The 14,912-nt window shown below is 31.5% G+C and overlaps 2 protein-coding genes across 2 annotated transcripts in view; one reads left to right on the top strand and one right to left on the bottom strand.

Annotated features, from left to right (window-relative positions):
- The window catches only part of LOC130895505 (myelin regulatory factor-like protein), a 103,966-nt gene extending 94,430 nt beyond the window's left edge, over window positions 1–9,536 (bottom strand). Inside the window, exon 1 of the mRNA XM_057802837.1 lies at window positions 9,308–9,536. Within this exon, the coding sequence (XP_057658820.1) occupies window positions 9,308–9,350 (43 nt within the window). The 5' untranslated portion in view covers window positions 9,351–9,536. The remainder of the gene's footprint in view (window positions 1–9,307) is intronic.
- Window positions 9,537–10,233: 697 nt separating this feature from the next.
- Window positions 10,234–14,912, top strand: part of LOC130895192 (uncharacterized) — a 40,257-nt gene continuing 35,578 nt past the window's right edge. The window contains exons 1-2 of the mRNA XM_057802374.1: window positions 10,234–10,503; window positions 11,299–11,674. Coding sequence (XP_057658357.1) covers window positions 11,329–11,674 — 346 coding nt within the window. The 5' untranslated portion in view covers window positions 10,234–10,503; window positions 11,299–11,328. The remainder of the gene's footprint in view (window positions 10,504–11,298; window positions 11,675–14,912) is intronic.

The following is a 14,912-nucleotide window of genomic DNA, read 5'->3' as shown; positions in this document are numbered from 1 at the left end:
TCAAACACTACAAACAAAATAAACAAATAACTGAATAGTTTTAAACTGTTAAACAAAAAATCGCAGTCCATAAAGCCACAGAAATACGCCCGTACCTGACGAGATTCTGATCGCGACTAATACAGGTTTGTACTTGTTTACGTTCATGTACCACATTGTGAACACAGTGTTGACATATGTTAATCTTCCAAATAAAAATTAATAATATTGTATTGAATCCATTGAAACCATATATATTCTATAATAAAAATAGCAAAATAGAAATAAATTTTTCAAAATATTCTTTTCTGCCAATGTGCCGATTGAATAAATTAATATTAGTAGGAAATTAATATACGCAGAAATATGCTATTCAAACTAAAATAACATATACACTGCGACCCAAAGGATCGATTGTGTCTCCCTCTCTTGCTGCGATACTGGGGAACCCAGGGTTTACAGCTGATCTGTTAATCCGACTCTTTTTAGATGGTCCAAAATTTGGGATGGCTGTAGCTTCCAGAGATCTTCGTCTTCTATTTCATATGCTTCCAGGTATGGTACTCTGGAGTTCCTAAGTGTTTCACACTTCGAGAGAATGTGGATAGAAGTTTTGTCCTCTGAAACACAATCTGCACATATTATCTGCTGAGTCTAGCGTCTTTAGGTGCTCCGATAGGACTCCTGTTAGTATTCGTAGATTGTTCTTAGTTAGGTTGATACATTCAGCAGATCTTCTCTGGTTATAGTTGAAGCTGAACCTTCTTGATGCACCATCCTGAGACATGTCCCAGGTTTGGTCATTATTTAGGGACAGTTTTTCTTGGTGATTCCGACTCTGAACATTCTAAGTGATGTTTTTTCTGTCACGCTTTCCAGTACTAAGTGGAGAAATACAGATTTGAAATCACTTCTAGTGCAGCTGTTGGGCATGATTTCATGGCTCCGGCTGCAGTTCGGGTCAAATTCCATCACATGATATAGCATTTTAGGTAAATCTCAATGTATAATCATAAAAATCAGTAACATAAATTCTTATATTAAGAATCACTTTTTACTTTTTAGTTTGATAAACTAAAAATAACTAAATAACTATAAAGGTCTTTTGTTTTTTCTAAGTATACTCTATTTTTCACCGTTGTTAGACAGATTTACTTTGATAATCGAATACATAAAAGCCCAGTTGTGAATATTTACTTAAATATTCACAAACGATATATACTTATCTAAATCACCCTAAAGCTTCTTCATTATACAAACAGTTATTTCAACTTGACGATCGGTAATTTGTTATTCACCCCATTGCGCTTAATCAACAACCCCAAATTGCTTTTTCCCATTTTAATTTATCCCATTACCCATTACTGTTATTATCGATATAATAACCTGAGAAATCACTGAACCGAAAAATGCACCTTTGAACGTTTTGTTTATGGGAAAACCTCCATTCCGCCTATTCGCGTGTTATAAGGGGTAGCCAATAAATGGACAGGTGGTCAAAAGATCCCTCGATTAATGAAAATTACATTTAAACAATTATTTCCTGTCACCTTGTATCACAAAATTATTCTATAAATGTTTTTGCTGTTTTATTTTTTGTTAAAAACAAACTTATTAATTGGTTAATGAAAATCGAATAAAATTTACAATAAGCAATACATACCAACTGAGCTAACTCAAAAGGCAGCATATAAAATGTGATCGTTCGTCACAGAGTAATAAGTTTAAGTTTGAAAACATGTTTTTATAAACTAATTCATTAATTTACTGAAAACAAAAATATTCAGGTTGAGCATACTGTTGCTGATAGTCTGGTAGTTACTACTGCTACTAAAAAGGTCTCTCTTGTTGCTTTAAGAATATGTGCTTCTACCCCATACTTTTTTGGTTAGGAGACAGTTCTCTACAATTCAAAAGAATCCAGACGCCAAGGAGAAAGCAAACTTACATATCAAACCTTACAATTATGTCAATACAGAAAAGCAAAAATTCTTATTGGATTATTTGTGGATAGCTCAATAAAGAGACTCGTTTAGCTGCACTCAAGAAAAACTTCAACTTTACTTGGCTAGAAGTAAGAGAAACTTAAAAAGGGAAGAAATAAAAATTATAAAGCAGTATAGAAACAGATAGAGAGAGACTTGGAGATAAGTACCAACATATACTAAACAATCCACACCTGTAAGAGTACAGGGTATGAAAATTAAGTAAGTGATACAAAGTGATGAAGCAGAAGAAAACATATTTACGGAACAGAAATATGAAACGTACATCATTCATAACAAAGTAAATTAGGTTTTATTTTATTATTCATCTTCATGATTCCGCGCTAAAAAAATTCATGGCCCTCATCAGCAAAAAACTGAACCAGTTGCGATGGAAGGTCATCTTCATTTGTGAAAATTTCGAAATGAATTGTTATCAGATCGTACCAGATCAGGGCTGTATGAGGAAAGTGGCATCACTTCCCAACCAAGCTCCAATAGTTTTCCACGAATTGCCAAAGCCGAGTGGGGCCTTGCATTATCACGGTGGAACACTAAACCTTTGATTGCTTCATCCAGTTTCATTAATTGTTGACTGTAAACATAAGAATTGGTCGTTTGATTCCTTGGAAGCAGCTCAAAAAACGCAACACCTTTGTAATTCCACCAAACTGACAGCATTAGCTATTTTTGTTGATTTTAAGCTTGCTCCATGATCGTTTTCGAACTATGTTATTGTACAGGACCCATTTTTCATCACCAGTGATGATCCTTTTCAAGAAAAGGTCGGTTTCATCTCGTTTAATGTGCATATTGCAAATGTTGTTTTTTTGTGTTCTTTCTTTCAATTCGTGAGATACACAAATATCAAGCTTTTTAACTAGCCCAAGACATTGATGTTGTGTGCGATACATGTAGCTTCTTTGCAACCTCTGGAACCGTTATATGACGATCCTCTACAATTATGACTTCACTAGGTCTACTAGAACGTTACCCATCTTTGAGAGAAAAATCTCCAGAACGGAATTTTTATAACAACTCTGACACGTTCGTTTTGTTAAGCAATCACCATAAACTTCAGATATTTCTTTACTTTAAGGACATATGCCGAAAATGTTCGTTTCTAGCCCAAATAAAAATCACGCTCCACTTGATTCTAAAGTTATGTGAATGTGACCAGTATCATGAACAAACTGCAAAGTATAGCATTAACTTAAGTTATTCAAAAACAAAACAAGGCTCTCTATCAGTAAAAAGCGAAATATATTCCCTGTTTTATCAAAAATGGGGAGCAGATATGAACCCCCTACTAAATATCATCTACAGAAATAATATTTGATAAAAAATAAAATATGGCTCCACGGCTTCCCACACCTCCAAAAAATTATATAGAAACTGTGGAAATAATCACAAGTAAAACTCTAAGAATAATAATCGTTGTGTTTCAAACAACCCCTAACCTTCTTGGAATAACGTAATTACATATAGGAACAAGTTATATTTTTCCTAATCAAAACAAAAATGTCGGTTTTTCCTAAACACCAATATCACACAAAAATTTGCATGAATACAGCTCTTCTTGGAAATACCAACACCACACCACATATTTACAATACAAATGTAGGTATAAAATTTTACTGAAATATCTTCAATATACACATATAATCTTCCTCCGGATTCTATCACCTACCTGGATAAATAGAAGAGTCTCGTAAAAATAGCATTGATTCTGACCAATGAGCTTATTACCGTGGACTGCCCAGAATTGCAAGAAGAAAGATAAAAGAACATCTCCAGTGATATAAACAAAAACCTAATAACTGTAGAATAATTACAAAAAACAATACATTTAAAGGACATCAATCTATACGAGGATGGTCCCAGAAGTAACTGGCTGGACCTAGATATCGCGCTTGAAAAATACCGCTGTATTAGATAGTACTTAATCTATGCAGCATATATTTCATGTTTGAAGACGCCACGTTGTTAAGTATTTGTTTAGCAGCCATTAATAGTCAACGTTACACAATGGACACCACAGAAAGGCAGTAATTTCGATCTGCATAGACAGCAGAGCTACGATAATACTATAACGGCTGAAAAGGTAAGCTCTAGGCTAGTGCTGGAGTGTGAGAGAATCCTTCAAAATCTGGTGAGCGATGGCTGCAAGATCCAGCTCGTTTGGGTACCCGGTCACTTGGGCAACAAAAGCAACGACCAAGCCAACTCACTCGCAAGACTGGGATCGGTGAACCCATCGATGGGCCCAGAAAACATTTTTGGTGTGGCCAAAAGCGCTGTTATCACGTCTCTCAACAGCCTTCTCGCAAGGCGGGCTCAGCCGAGATGGATGGAGACGCCTGGCATGAGACAACTGAAGGCCCATATAGATGGACACCGTTCGTCTCATCAAACAACTGCTACAGCTAAATCGGCGCGAAATCAGACTATTGACCGGAAATTGCCATCTAAGATGTCACCTTCACACCATGGGAATCACGGATGATCCGGAGTGCCACTGGTGCATGGAGGAGGACGAAACTGCAGACCACGTTATCTGTGAGTGCCCTGCACTCACACGGGTGAGGTTTAAACGCCTAGGCAAAACCCACAACCTGCCTAACGACATCAAAGGGTTCAAGCCAAAGTGCCTGATCGGCTTTTCAAAGACATCGGACTTTGATAGTCAAGTCAAGTGGGGCACGACGGGCCTATCTGCCTATGTGCTTAACGGCTTTAACGGCCGCTCACAGATATGAACTACAGTCAACGTTTTCAGAGAATGTGTAAACATGGAAAAAATTGATCATCCTTATGTGATACAATATCTTCATTTGAAAAGCATTAGCCCAACCAATATAGAAGCTGAACGAGATTCTGCTCGGGGTGAGATTGCTCCTTCGTTATCAAGGGTGAAATTTTGGCTAGCACAGTTTAAACGAGGACTCCAGAAATGTTGAAGAAAATCCACAAAGCGGTACTGGATGATCGTTGACTGAGAGTGAGCGAGCTAGCAGACATAGTAGGCATTTCAAGAAGTGCGGTACATCGCATATTAACTGAAAATTTGGACATGAGAAAAATGTGCGCAAGATGGGCGCCGCGTTTGTTCCCAATGGAACAAAAACAGCGTTTCTATCGAGTGTTTGGCAATGTTTCACAGATATAAAACCGAATTTTTGCGTCGTTTCATAACAATGGATGAAATGTGGGTCCATCACACCCGATACAAAAGAACAATCAAAATAATGACTTGAAAAAGTGGCTTGGTGGTCAAAGATTTTCCAACAATGCAGAAATGATGTCGGCAGTTAATGGCTATTTTGATGAGCTTGGCGATTCTTATTATAAAAAGAGTATCGAACTTATTGAAAACCACTGGGAAAAGAAGCTAAAAGATTATGTTGAAAAATAAATATATTTTTTTCCAAAATTATTGTGTTTTCTTTGTTGGGCCAGGTTCTTCTGGTATACTGATAGTTGCTGAATGGTACAAGTAAATTAATATGTACATGTAGCAGAATAACAATATGAAGTTGTTAAGTGTAATGAGCCTTAGCCATTGAAGCACCTAAAAATACTCTAATCGATTTCTGTAATTTGTCATCCATGGTATAACTGCCAAAACAGTGTGTCAAATCAACACAATCTTTAGATATATGTAGAGAACTCATTTAATTCTTTTTAAATAAATAAGTAAGCTTTAATTGAGTATTAGAGACCCGAATAATTCATAAAAACAGATAAATAATTCGACAATAGAACTTGGGAATATTATTTAAAACATATATACACAAATTTGTTGTTAATATATAGATTTGATAATAATTTTGAATAGATTTGCAACAAATTTATTATATGTCTCAATAATTTATTTTTTCCATTTTTGATTATCTTATATGAGAGAACTTGACCGAATTAAGCGATTTCTAAAATATACATATTCAGTTCAAATTAATGGTATTGCTATGCTATTTTGCATCAAATCTTCTATCTAACAAGTTCTTGATATTAATATTTAGAGGTCGTGTAGGGGTATGTTTATTTTCCATTCAAATAAAAACTTAATAAAGCAAGTAAATGCTCCACTAGAAATGAAATTATTTTCATTAATTTCGAGGTTCCTAATTCCAAAAAAATATCACCGAAAAAAGTGTGTCACTTTGAAAAATATCTCAATTAGTAATTTCCAGAAATGGTACTTTTTTCATATCACTAAAGTTAGAAGAGCAATGTGAGCAGACAGAAAAAGTAATAATGCTAATTAAATGTTAATTAAGTACTATCTACGAAATTTTCCGCTGTAAAGGTTTTTGCGAAATTGGCTGTTCTGCTAACTTTAGAAAAAAGTTAGCAGATCAATGCAAGTTAAATGTGCAAAATCAATAGATAATTGAAGTAGAATACTTCCATAATGAAATGCTCCATTTTTAAATAATAGAAAAATAATATTTCTTATTGTTTAACGTTACGATAGAATGGATTTTCGAGTTTTCTCAGAAGAACACTATGATAGGTGAAGAATTATAGACTCGTGTGACCTGTATAATCAAATACTCGACTAATGCTAATTAAATGCTGCGGAAAATTTAATTTTTCGGAGACGTCACGAAAAAAATAACTTTTCCCAGTTTTCTCAGCAAAACACTATCATTGGTGAAGAATTATAGACTCGTGTAGCCTTGTTAGTGCCTGTATAATTAAATTATCGACTAATTCTGAACAAATGCTGCGGAAAAAATTAATTTTTAGAAGACATCACGAGAAAAATTACTTTTATCGAGTTCACTTCAAACGTCACGGGTCAGCTGACCGACACCAACTGAGTCTGGGAAGAATTTCTTTTCTTCTCAGTTACGAGTGTATTTAGTTGTAGATTTCTTATTGATTTAGACTTTTTTTAATCAATGTTATCATTTTTTACGCAGTTGAAGGATTAAAGAAATATTTTGCTTTCAATTAAAATCTTTATTAAAATTATTTCGAATCTGAATGAAGTTTTTCATTATTCGTTTTGAGAATTGACTTACCCAGTTTCGTTAACAATATCCAAGTGATTTCTGCCTATAATCTATCATTTAAGTTTCTTAATTAAACAACTCAATTTTATTTTAGAAGGGCTTGGGTGGGGTATGGCATAAAAAATGTTAGGACACACTTGGTTAATCAAAGTATAATTTCCAAAAAATCATGTTTGTATTTCGATCAAAACAACAAGACGTCAGAAAAAATTTCCCCTTTACATAAAATATAAAATAATTGACTAGTTCTTTTTTGATTAATTAATATAGTCAAATAGAAAAAAATGCAATTTTGAGTAAAATAAGAATTTCAATATTTTCAAAATTTTTAAACAAACTGTTGAATTCATTTATATGACATATCTCAATAAGCAACAGTTATGAAACAGCCTAAAAATTAAGTGAACATATAAATATTTATAAAATGTAATATATTAATACTTCAAGGAAAACTTATGATAATCAATTAAAATAAAAACTGGGGTTTCCACAATCTCAAAAAATTATTTCATGATATTGAGGAAGTAAATGTAAGAAACTAATTAATTATACACCATTTAAAAAAACTTCTAAGAAAAAATTTTGTTTCTCATATTTCTTGAAGAAATACATATTTTTTGATACCCCCAAACTCTACACTTTTAGTCTTCACAATCTATTTTCTTAAAAAATGTGAGATATGTCATGACTTATCCATTGATTAGAATATTCAAATGGCTAACAATTACACTATATTATATTATTGGAGGCAATTGACAATTTTGCTTTGGAACAAATTGTTCAAAGTATCTCTATAAAATTTTATGTGGAATATAAAATTGCTCTAGCATCTCAAACCTCGAGACACTAAAGAAAATTATTATGGATAATCCTAGAAACACTAATAAAGATACATTGTTAGGGTATTTTGGATATGAAGGTTATGAAAAAAACTGATACATAACCATTGTTCAAAACTGTTAAATGACAGTTAAACAAAAAATGTGAAAAATTTACCTTTCACTGCATCCATCATGAGTTATGCTGCTGATTGTGAAGCAATATGAAGAACATTTGGGGTATGACAATTTTGATCAGCTCACAGTTCATGTTCATAGTTTTTTGGACAAAAACAACTCATATGATCATGCTTGCTTGAAAAACACAAAGTGCTAGCATAAGTATATAGTATATGAATGGGGTTATTTGGAAAAGGTTAAAATATATAGTTATGGAAAATAAATAATATTTTATATCACATCTTAATGAAGTTTAGCATAATATACATTCTTCATTAAGTTTTGGTGCATTATTTTGGAAAACATTTTAGGCACTTTGCTTTTTATAGATAATATAGAATAATTCCCAAACTAATTAACTGAAAGTAAGGAACATTAAACTCCTAGATTGAAATAATAATAAATAGAAATTACAAAATTTGTTAGAACCAAATACACTACAAATAAATATAGCCATTCAAATTGAAATGAATTTTTTTAAAAATGTCTGAATCAGGGAAAGCCCAACATTATAATTTATTTCTTAATAATCTTCATATAAAAAACTTGATAAAATGCAAAATTATTTCATAATTTTTATTTACCAGAACATAGAATATACCCAATTTGAAAAGTTGCTATGGGTGAGGTACACTGTTTAAATAAATATCTTTTTAAAATAATCTCAATTTAAATAAACAAATAAAAGGCTTAAAAGCAAAGATTTCATCATCTTCCTTAATATAATACAAATAAAATAAACATAGTCATTATGAGTTGCTACTAAATTTATCAATTGTGTTTCCAATATTTTATTTTATACATACCACAATAAAGAGATAATGAATGCATTATTTATTATACATATACAATGTATAGTAATCATGATATACAGTTGTTTTTCAACAGATTAATAACCTTATATAAAAAGGTAAATGATCAATTTGCCTTTAAATAGTTCAATTCAATCAGAAACTTAAGTATATGAAATAATTAAGTCTATCTAGAATTTAACTGTGCCACCTGTTGATTGTATGAAATATGGAATTACTTATTATTTCCAAATATTTGATTCTTTGATTGTATTCGATGAGGAGTTGTGCATTATGATTCAATGCGATTTTTAATCAATATAATAGACCTAGATTTTTATGTCAAAAATATAACAGTTCAGTCCTCCCCCTATCAATGGAATAGTTATTAACTATATAGTTTAAATCAAAATACTGATAGACATCCTATATTTAATGTATAACGCAAAATCCAGAATACTAAAGTTTGAGCTATGTATATCCAAAATCAACAATTTCAAAATATTAGCACTTATTATTTTTACGCTACTTACCTAAAATGGCCTGTATCGCTAAATCTGCTGCGAACGAATCCATTATTTGAACTTTAGCACTAATACACAATCATTGTAAACAATTTTCAAAATAACAACCACCTGTTTCACATTTGTATTGAATTTTCACAAAGTTTTGAACTTTTCATACTGCTCTTTCACACGTTTTTTGACAGTTCTACTTATCTGTTTCACGGAACTCAAATTCCCCAGTTACATTTGACATTTTCATACAACGCAATTTACTTGGAGGCCGATAAATTTTTTACAATCGGTCTTTTCTATAGTTGGTCACATGACTTCATACTGAGTATAAAAATAATGAGTCATATTTAAAAAACTAATAAAAATATTGAGCTTCATTATTTTGTTTTCGAATAAATTAACTGTAAAAGTTCTATTAGATCAAAGCAGTTTGAAGTAACTAACACAATGGTTATTTCTCAATATTATTTCATGCTTGGATAGTAGTAATCAGACTTAATGGAATAAGTTCTATTCCAAAAATAATTGGAAAGTATAATATTGGGTTAATCTATATCTAATATTTAGATTTGTTAATAATAAAATTAGGATCTTATCTATAATAAATATTGTAGATATAATACGTCTAGATACTAGATAAAAATTGATAATATAAATAAAATCATGTTTATCTATTTATTTTCATAATAGGTAGGTATTCATTGATAAAATTTCAATATATACTAGTGATTGTTCTTTTGAATATCCTATAGCTGTTGCAACTACATTTAGATCACGACGCATGTGCAGTAATTTTTCTGACACTTCATTCACTAAAAGTAAATTTATTGATTAGTAAGGTAAGGTTACCTTTAAACATAACTAAGCCGACTGTCAAAAATACTTTCCATTGATTGGTTTATATTCGGTCACATGATACACAGCTTTAAAATGAACAAACTATAGGAAGGACTGACGATTGACCTAGTGCCAGCTGTTTACAATTTACGAGAATGTGATTATAGAATGGCCGCTAGTTCTTGCCTAATTTTTGAAAAAGTCGTTGTAGAAGGGTAAATTATAAATTAAACTAATTGGACTTGATATTTCGAGCTAATCATGCATCATGTAAATTGAAACATTGCTGTTTATGATATACATTTATTGGAAGAACAAATAAATATTCTGATTTCTTAGATTATACAAATCAAAAATAGCCCAGCATTTTTCATGTAAGTATTTTCACTCAGTTGTTAGGCTGCGTATACAAGTAATTACTTTATCAGATTACATATTTTCATCATTATTAATGTGTAGGAGTGGTATTTTAGGTTATGTAGAAGTTTCAGTTTAATTATTGTTTTATTAGTAGGTATTCCAATGAATTGTTTTCATTGTAATTAAATATTAGTGGTTTGAATATTCTTAATTAATAACTTTTGTTTATTGCATATTTCTATAAAAAATAGGGCTAGTGAATGGTTTAATTATTATAAATACTATTCTATCAATTGAACTGGTTACATTTATTGAATTTTATTATAACCCCAAATAGGTTTTAAAAAAATAATGCACATAGGGAAATTTTCTAAGATGACTGTACTAGTAATTAACTTTGGTGAAAATAGTTTAATGGAATAATGAGAAACCAGAACTGGGAGTAACAAAAACTGAATCGTTATGAAAATTGTCATAAAACTGATAATTGTAATATAAACATAGTTATTTTAAGTGTAAGTGAACTAATATGCAACCAGTAAGAGGTTATTTGGAAAAATTTAAAATAATTAAAAATTGTACACAACAAATTTGAAAATCCATGGATTTATATGATTAGTAAATGCAAATATTTTTATGTATCTTATTTCAATGTTTACATAATATTGTTTTCATTGATTAAACCATTAACATGTTTTAGGAATTCATTCTAGATTATATCTCTTTGTAGTTAATTCCAAATACACAAATAAAAAATTCTTTAGATTGTCTAACTGATATAAATAAATGTTTTATTTTTCAATTTTTAGGTTACATTAAAATTCTAAAATTGATATAAAATGGAGGAAGTTCCCATAACTTTATCAAAAAAGGAAAGAAATTTCCCAACATTGGACCTCAGTCAATCCGATTTGAATACATCTGATCAACCAGTTTTAATAGTACAGTCTCCAAAAACACCAACACTGTCAAAAAAATTAAAAGCTGTTAGTCTTGATTCTGAACCGACACCACAATCATCAAATTTAGAAATATCCCGTGATGTATTTTCTATGCCTAATACCCCCAAAAGACAAATAAAACCAAAATTATCTTGCGATTTTGAAGATAGTCCTCAAAAATCAACACTAGCTCCAGTTTTGAATTCCAATTTGAAGAAATTTGCTTCAAACAATAGTATTTCAGGTAAGTTGTCTATTTAATAATACTAATTATAAGGAGTATTTTTATACAATAACTCTGTTATATATTTAAACATATTTTTAACAACATATTCAATCAGGTGTATGTATGTATGTATGAATATTTGTTTATAGTTGCCTCTTTTTGTACCCATGTTATTTGTTAATAATCAGATGTTTACATGGTATAATTGTGAAATTTGTTGTAGAACATAGAAATGTTAATGTAAAATCTTTAATTAATTTAATCACAATCTTCCAAGATAGATTTCAATAAATTATAATAAACTTCAATAAGATAAGGAGGAAAAGCCTGGGATTTAATCTAGTAGAAAAGCTTTGCTTCAGAGCTTGTCTCACCCATAGGATTCTCTAATATTGAAGAGTCTCTATGGGCGAGGCAGACAAATGGGACTATAAAGGGACCACCCAGGCAATTAGGATGGAAAAAAATTCTCCATTTTTAATAACAAGTCTTATGACGCTTGTATTTTAAAATTTATCAGCTAAAGTCACACATTTCTACAACACTCTACTAACTTGGAATAATAATCCAATGGAAAGGTTGAGTTTATTATAATTTTCCAAGGCATTCAGAATTTATGGAGTAGATGCATGTATGGAGGAAAAGTCGAGAGAAAATGACGGCAAGAAACGTGCACCAAGGGATCTTTACTCAGAAAATGGATGGAAGAATAAAGAGAAGAAGTCAAAAAACTAGAAATTGAAGCAAAGAACATAGATATAATGAAAGTTGATAAAATAATGAAATGGATAATGGATAAAAGTAAAAATAAGAGAAACAAATGGAAGGATACAATGAGTAAATTGTAAAAGAAATGTTGGAATACAAAATAGACATATTGGCACTCAGAGAAATGCGATGGAAGTTAAAAGGATAAGTAAATATAGAAAAATATACCATATTTTGAAATAAATGCTGGGCAAGACAGGATGATGGACTCTCAGCGGTATTCTTTAATATTGCAGTTGAAGACATAATAAGGGGGACTGTAATATTGATGAAAGTATCATTAATAAATCAACACAAGTAATAGCATATGCCAATAATTTAACTCTATTTGCAAGGGACCTAAAGAGTCTTGAAGGCACATCAGAAAAAAATGTAAGAGAGGCAGGTAAAAGAGAATTGAAAATAAATTAGAAAAAGACAAAATATATGGAAATTGATAGAAAGAAATTCACAAATAAGAAACAGTAAAGATAAATGACCTCATCTTCGAAGTAGTCAACACCTTTAAGTACTTAGGAACAATGATAAACAACAAAAATGACACAAAGAATGAGACAAGACAAAAAATTCATGCGGGATATAGAGCATATAATAAGTACAAAATTATAATGTAGAGAAAGAGAATAAGTCGAGAAACCAAACAAATAGTCTACAAGACTGTGATAAAACAAGTAGCTACTTATGCTGTTGGAAACTATTAGACTAACAAATATTGACAAAGAACAACTAAGTATATATGAGAGGAGAATAATTAGGAAAATTCATGAACCCGTGAAAGATGGAAATAATGAGTATAGAGGACTTGTGAACTATGAAATTGAGAATATATTAGAAAATGAGGATATAGTAAATACAATTAAAGCAAAAAGAATACAATGATGCGTACACATTACAAGAATGGGAAAACGGCAGGATATAAGGAAAATTACAGACCAAACAAGAAAGATATGCAAGATATGCAAAATCTGGGAGTACACAACTGGAACAAACAGATGCAGGACAGATAGAAATGGAGAACAATAGTCAATGCTTCAAAAACATGTGATCGGCTGTAATTAATTAATGATAAAATGTGGGCTGACCACCACCCTTAAAATGTTTTTCAATACTGTATAAATATTGTTAATTGTATTCATTTTGACTATAGTAGAATGAACAATTAAAGGTGTCTCATTGCCTAACTCATGAAAAAGCCCTCTTTTAAAGTTGCAAGCAGATTTTAATTTTTTTTTCTGCAATAAGGTGAAGTTTAACACTTTCATGTCTTTCTTCGGTTGTCTTTAGTAGTATATACAGTGTGACTCATTTAACTTGAAAACATGAATTTAGAATCACTAAAATTTATAATTGTCAAACAGTAACATAGTTTCCATGTTAACCAAGATTTTAATGGAAATACAGGATGGTGTAATAGAATGTGCATATTTAAAAAATAGATCCAAAAATAAATTTAACTAACCTTGAAAAGAAATTATTGGCAACATTCTTCAGTAATGCTGATGTAATTGCTACCATTTCAACACATATATTCTTTTTGAGCTGATCGATGTTTCTTTGATTATTACTGTAGACTTTGGGTTAAAAGTAAAAAGTCAAGAGGAGTTAAATCTGGATTACAAGGGGGCCATGGGTATCACCTCTTTTTGAAATAAGTCTGTCTGAGAATAGATGTTTTAAAACCACCATGGAGTCATTTAGCAAATGACTGGTAGCTCCGTCTCGACAAAACCAAGTCGTTGAATTCCCTATTCGCACTCTAGTTCTGAAGCCAACAAACTTCCAACATCGGAACAAGCATTTGGTATTAACAGTGACGTTTTATCTCCCTATGCAGCTTGTATGGATTCAGTTGAAAATCAAAGTTGAAGCTTGCGTTAACTGTAAGACAGACAAACTCTTGCGAGTAGTCAATCGTGGATTTTATCGTATAGACTGCATAACACTCTCATTATTGTCTTCGCTCCTAGATGTTTTATAATGATCTTTTCCTTGTGGTTTAAACTTTGAACAAGTCACTTCAAAACACTTTACCATATTTTAAATACATAGCCCTCGGAGCTTCATTAATTTGCCATAGTCCATAATCTACTACTATTACCACTGGTACTACGGCCCTCGAATAGCCTTGGTCTAGTCCACCACATTCCTCCAGTATCACGGTCAAAGCTCGATCAATGTCATTAGCGTAGGCCAGGTACTGCACTGTTCTGTTGAGCAGAGTTCCTCCTCTCATAGAGGAATAGTCCATATTCAGAACAGTTTAATCGTCTAGTAACAATGTACAGACGACAGTTTTAGTAAATTGCTCATACGCAGAATACGTGCCGCTTTCTGTTGAAGTGACTAAAACTCCATGAGTGTGTCTACCTAATGGTAGCAAGATTCCCGTAAGTGCACTCCTACTTTACCTAAAAAAGCACCATGCATGTATGTATAATGCATGTATAAGGTGTCATTATTTCGTCCTCTGTATGTAACATTAAATGTA

Source organism: Diorhabda carinulata, chromosome 6, assembly GCF_026250575.1.
Source record: "Diorhabda carinulata isolate Delta chromosome 6, icDioCari1.1, whole genome shotgun sequence".
Lineage (NCBI taxonomy): Eukaryota > Metazoa > Arthropoda > Insecta > Coleoptera > Chrysomelidae > Diorhabda > Diorhabda carinulata.
Note: the sequence above shows the minus strand (reverse complement) of the source record. Positions and strands in the feature narration are given on the sequence as shown.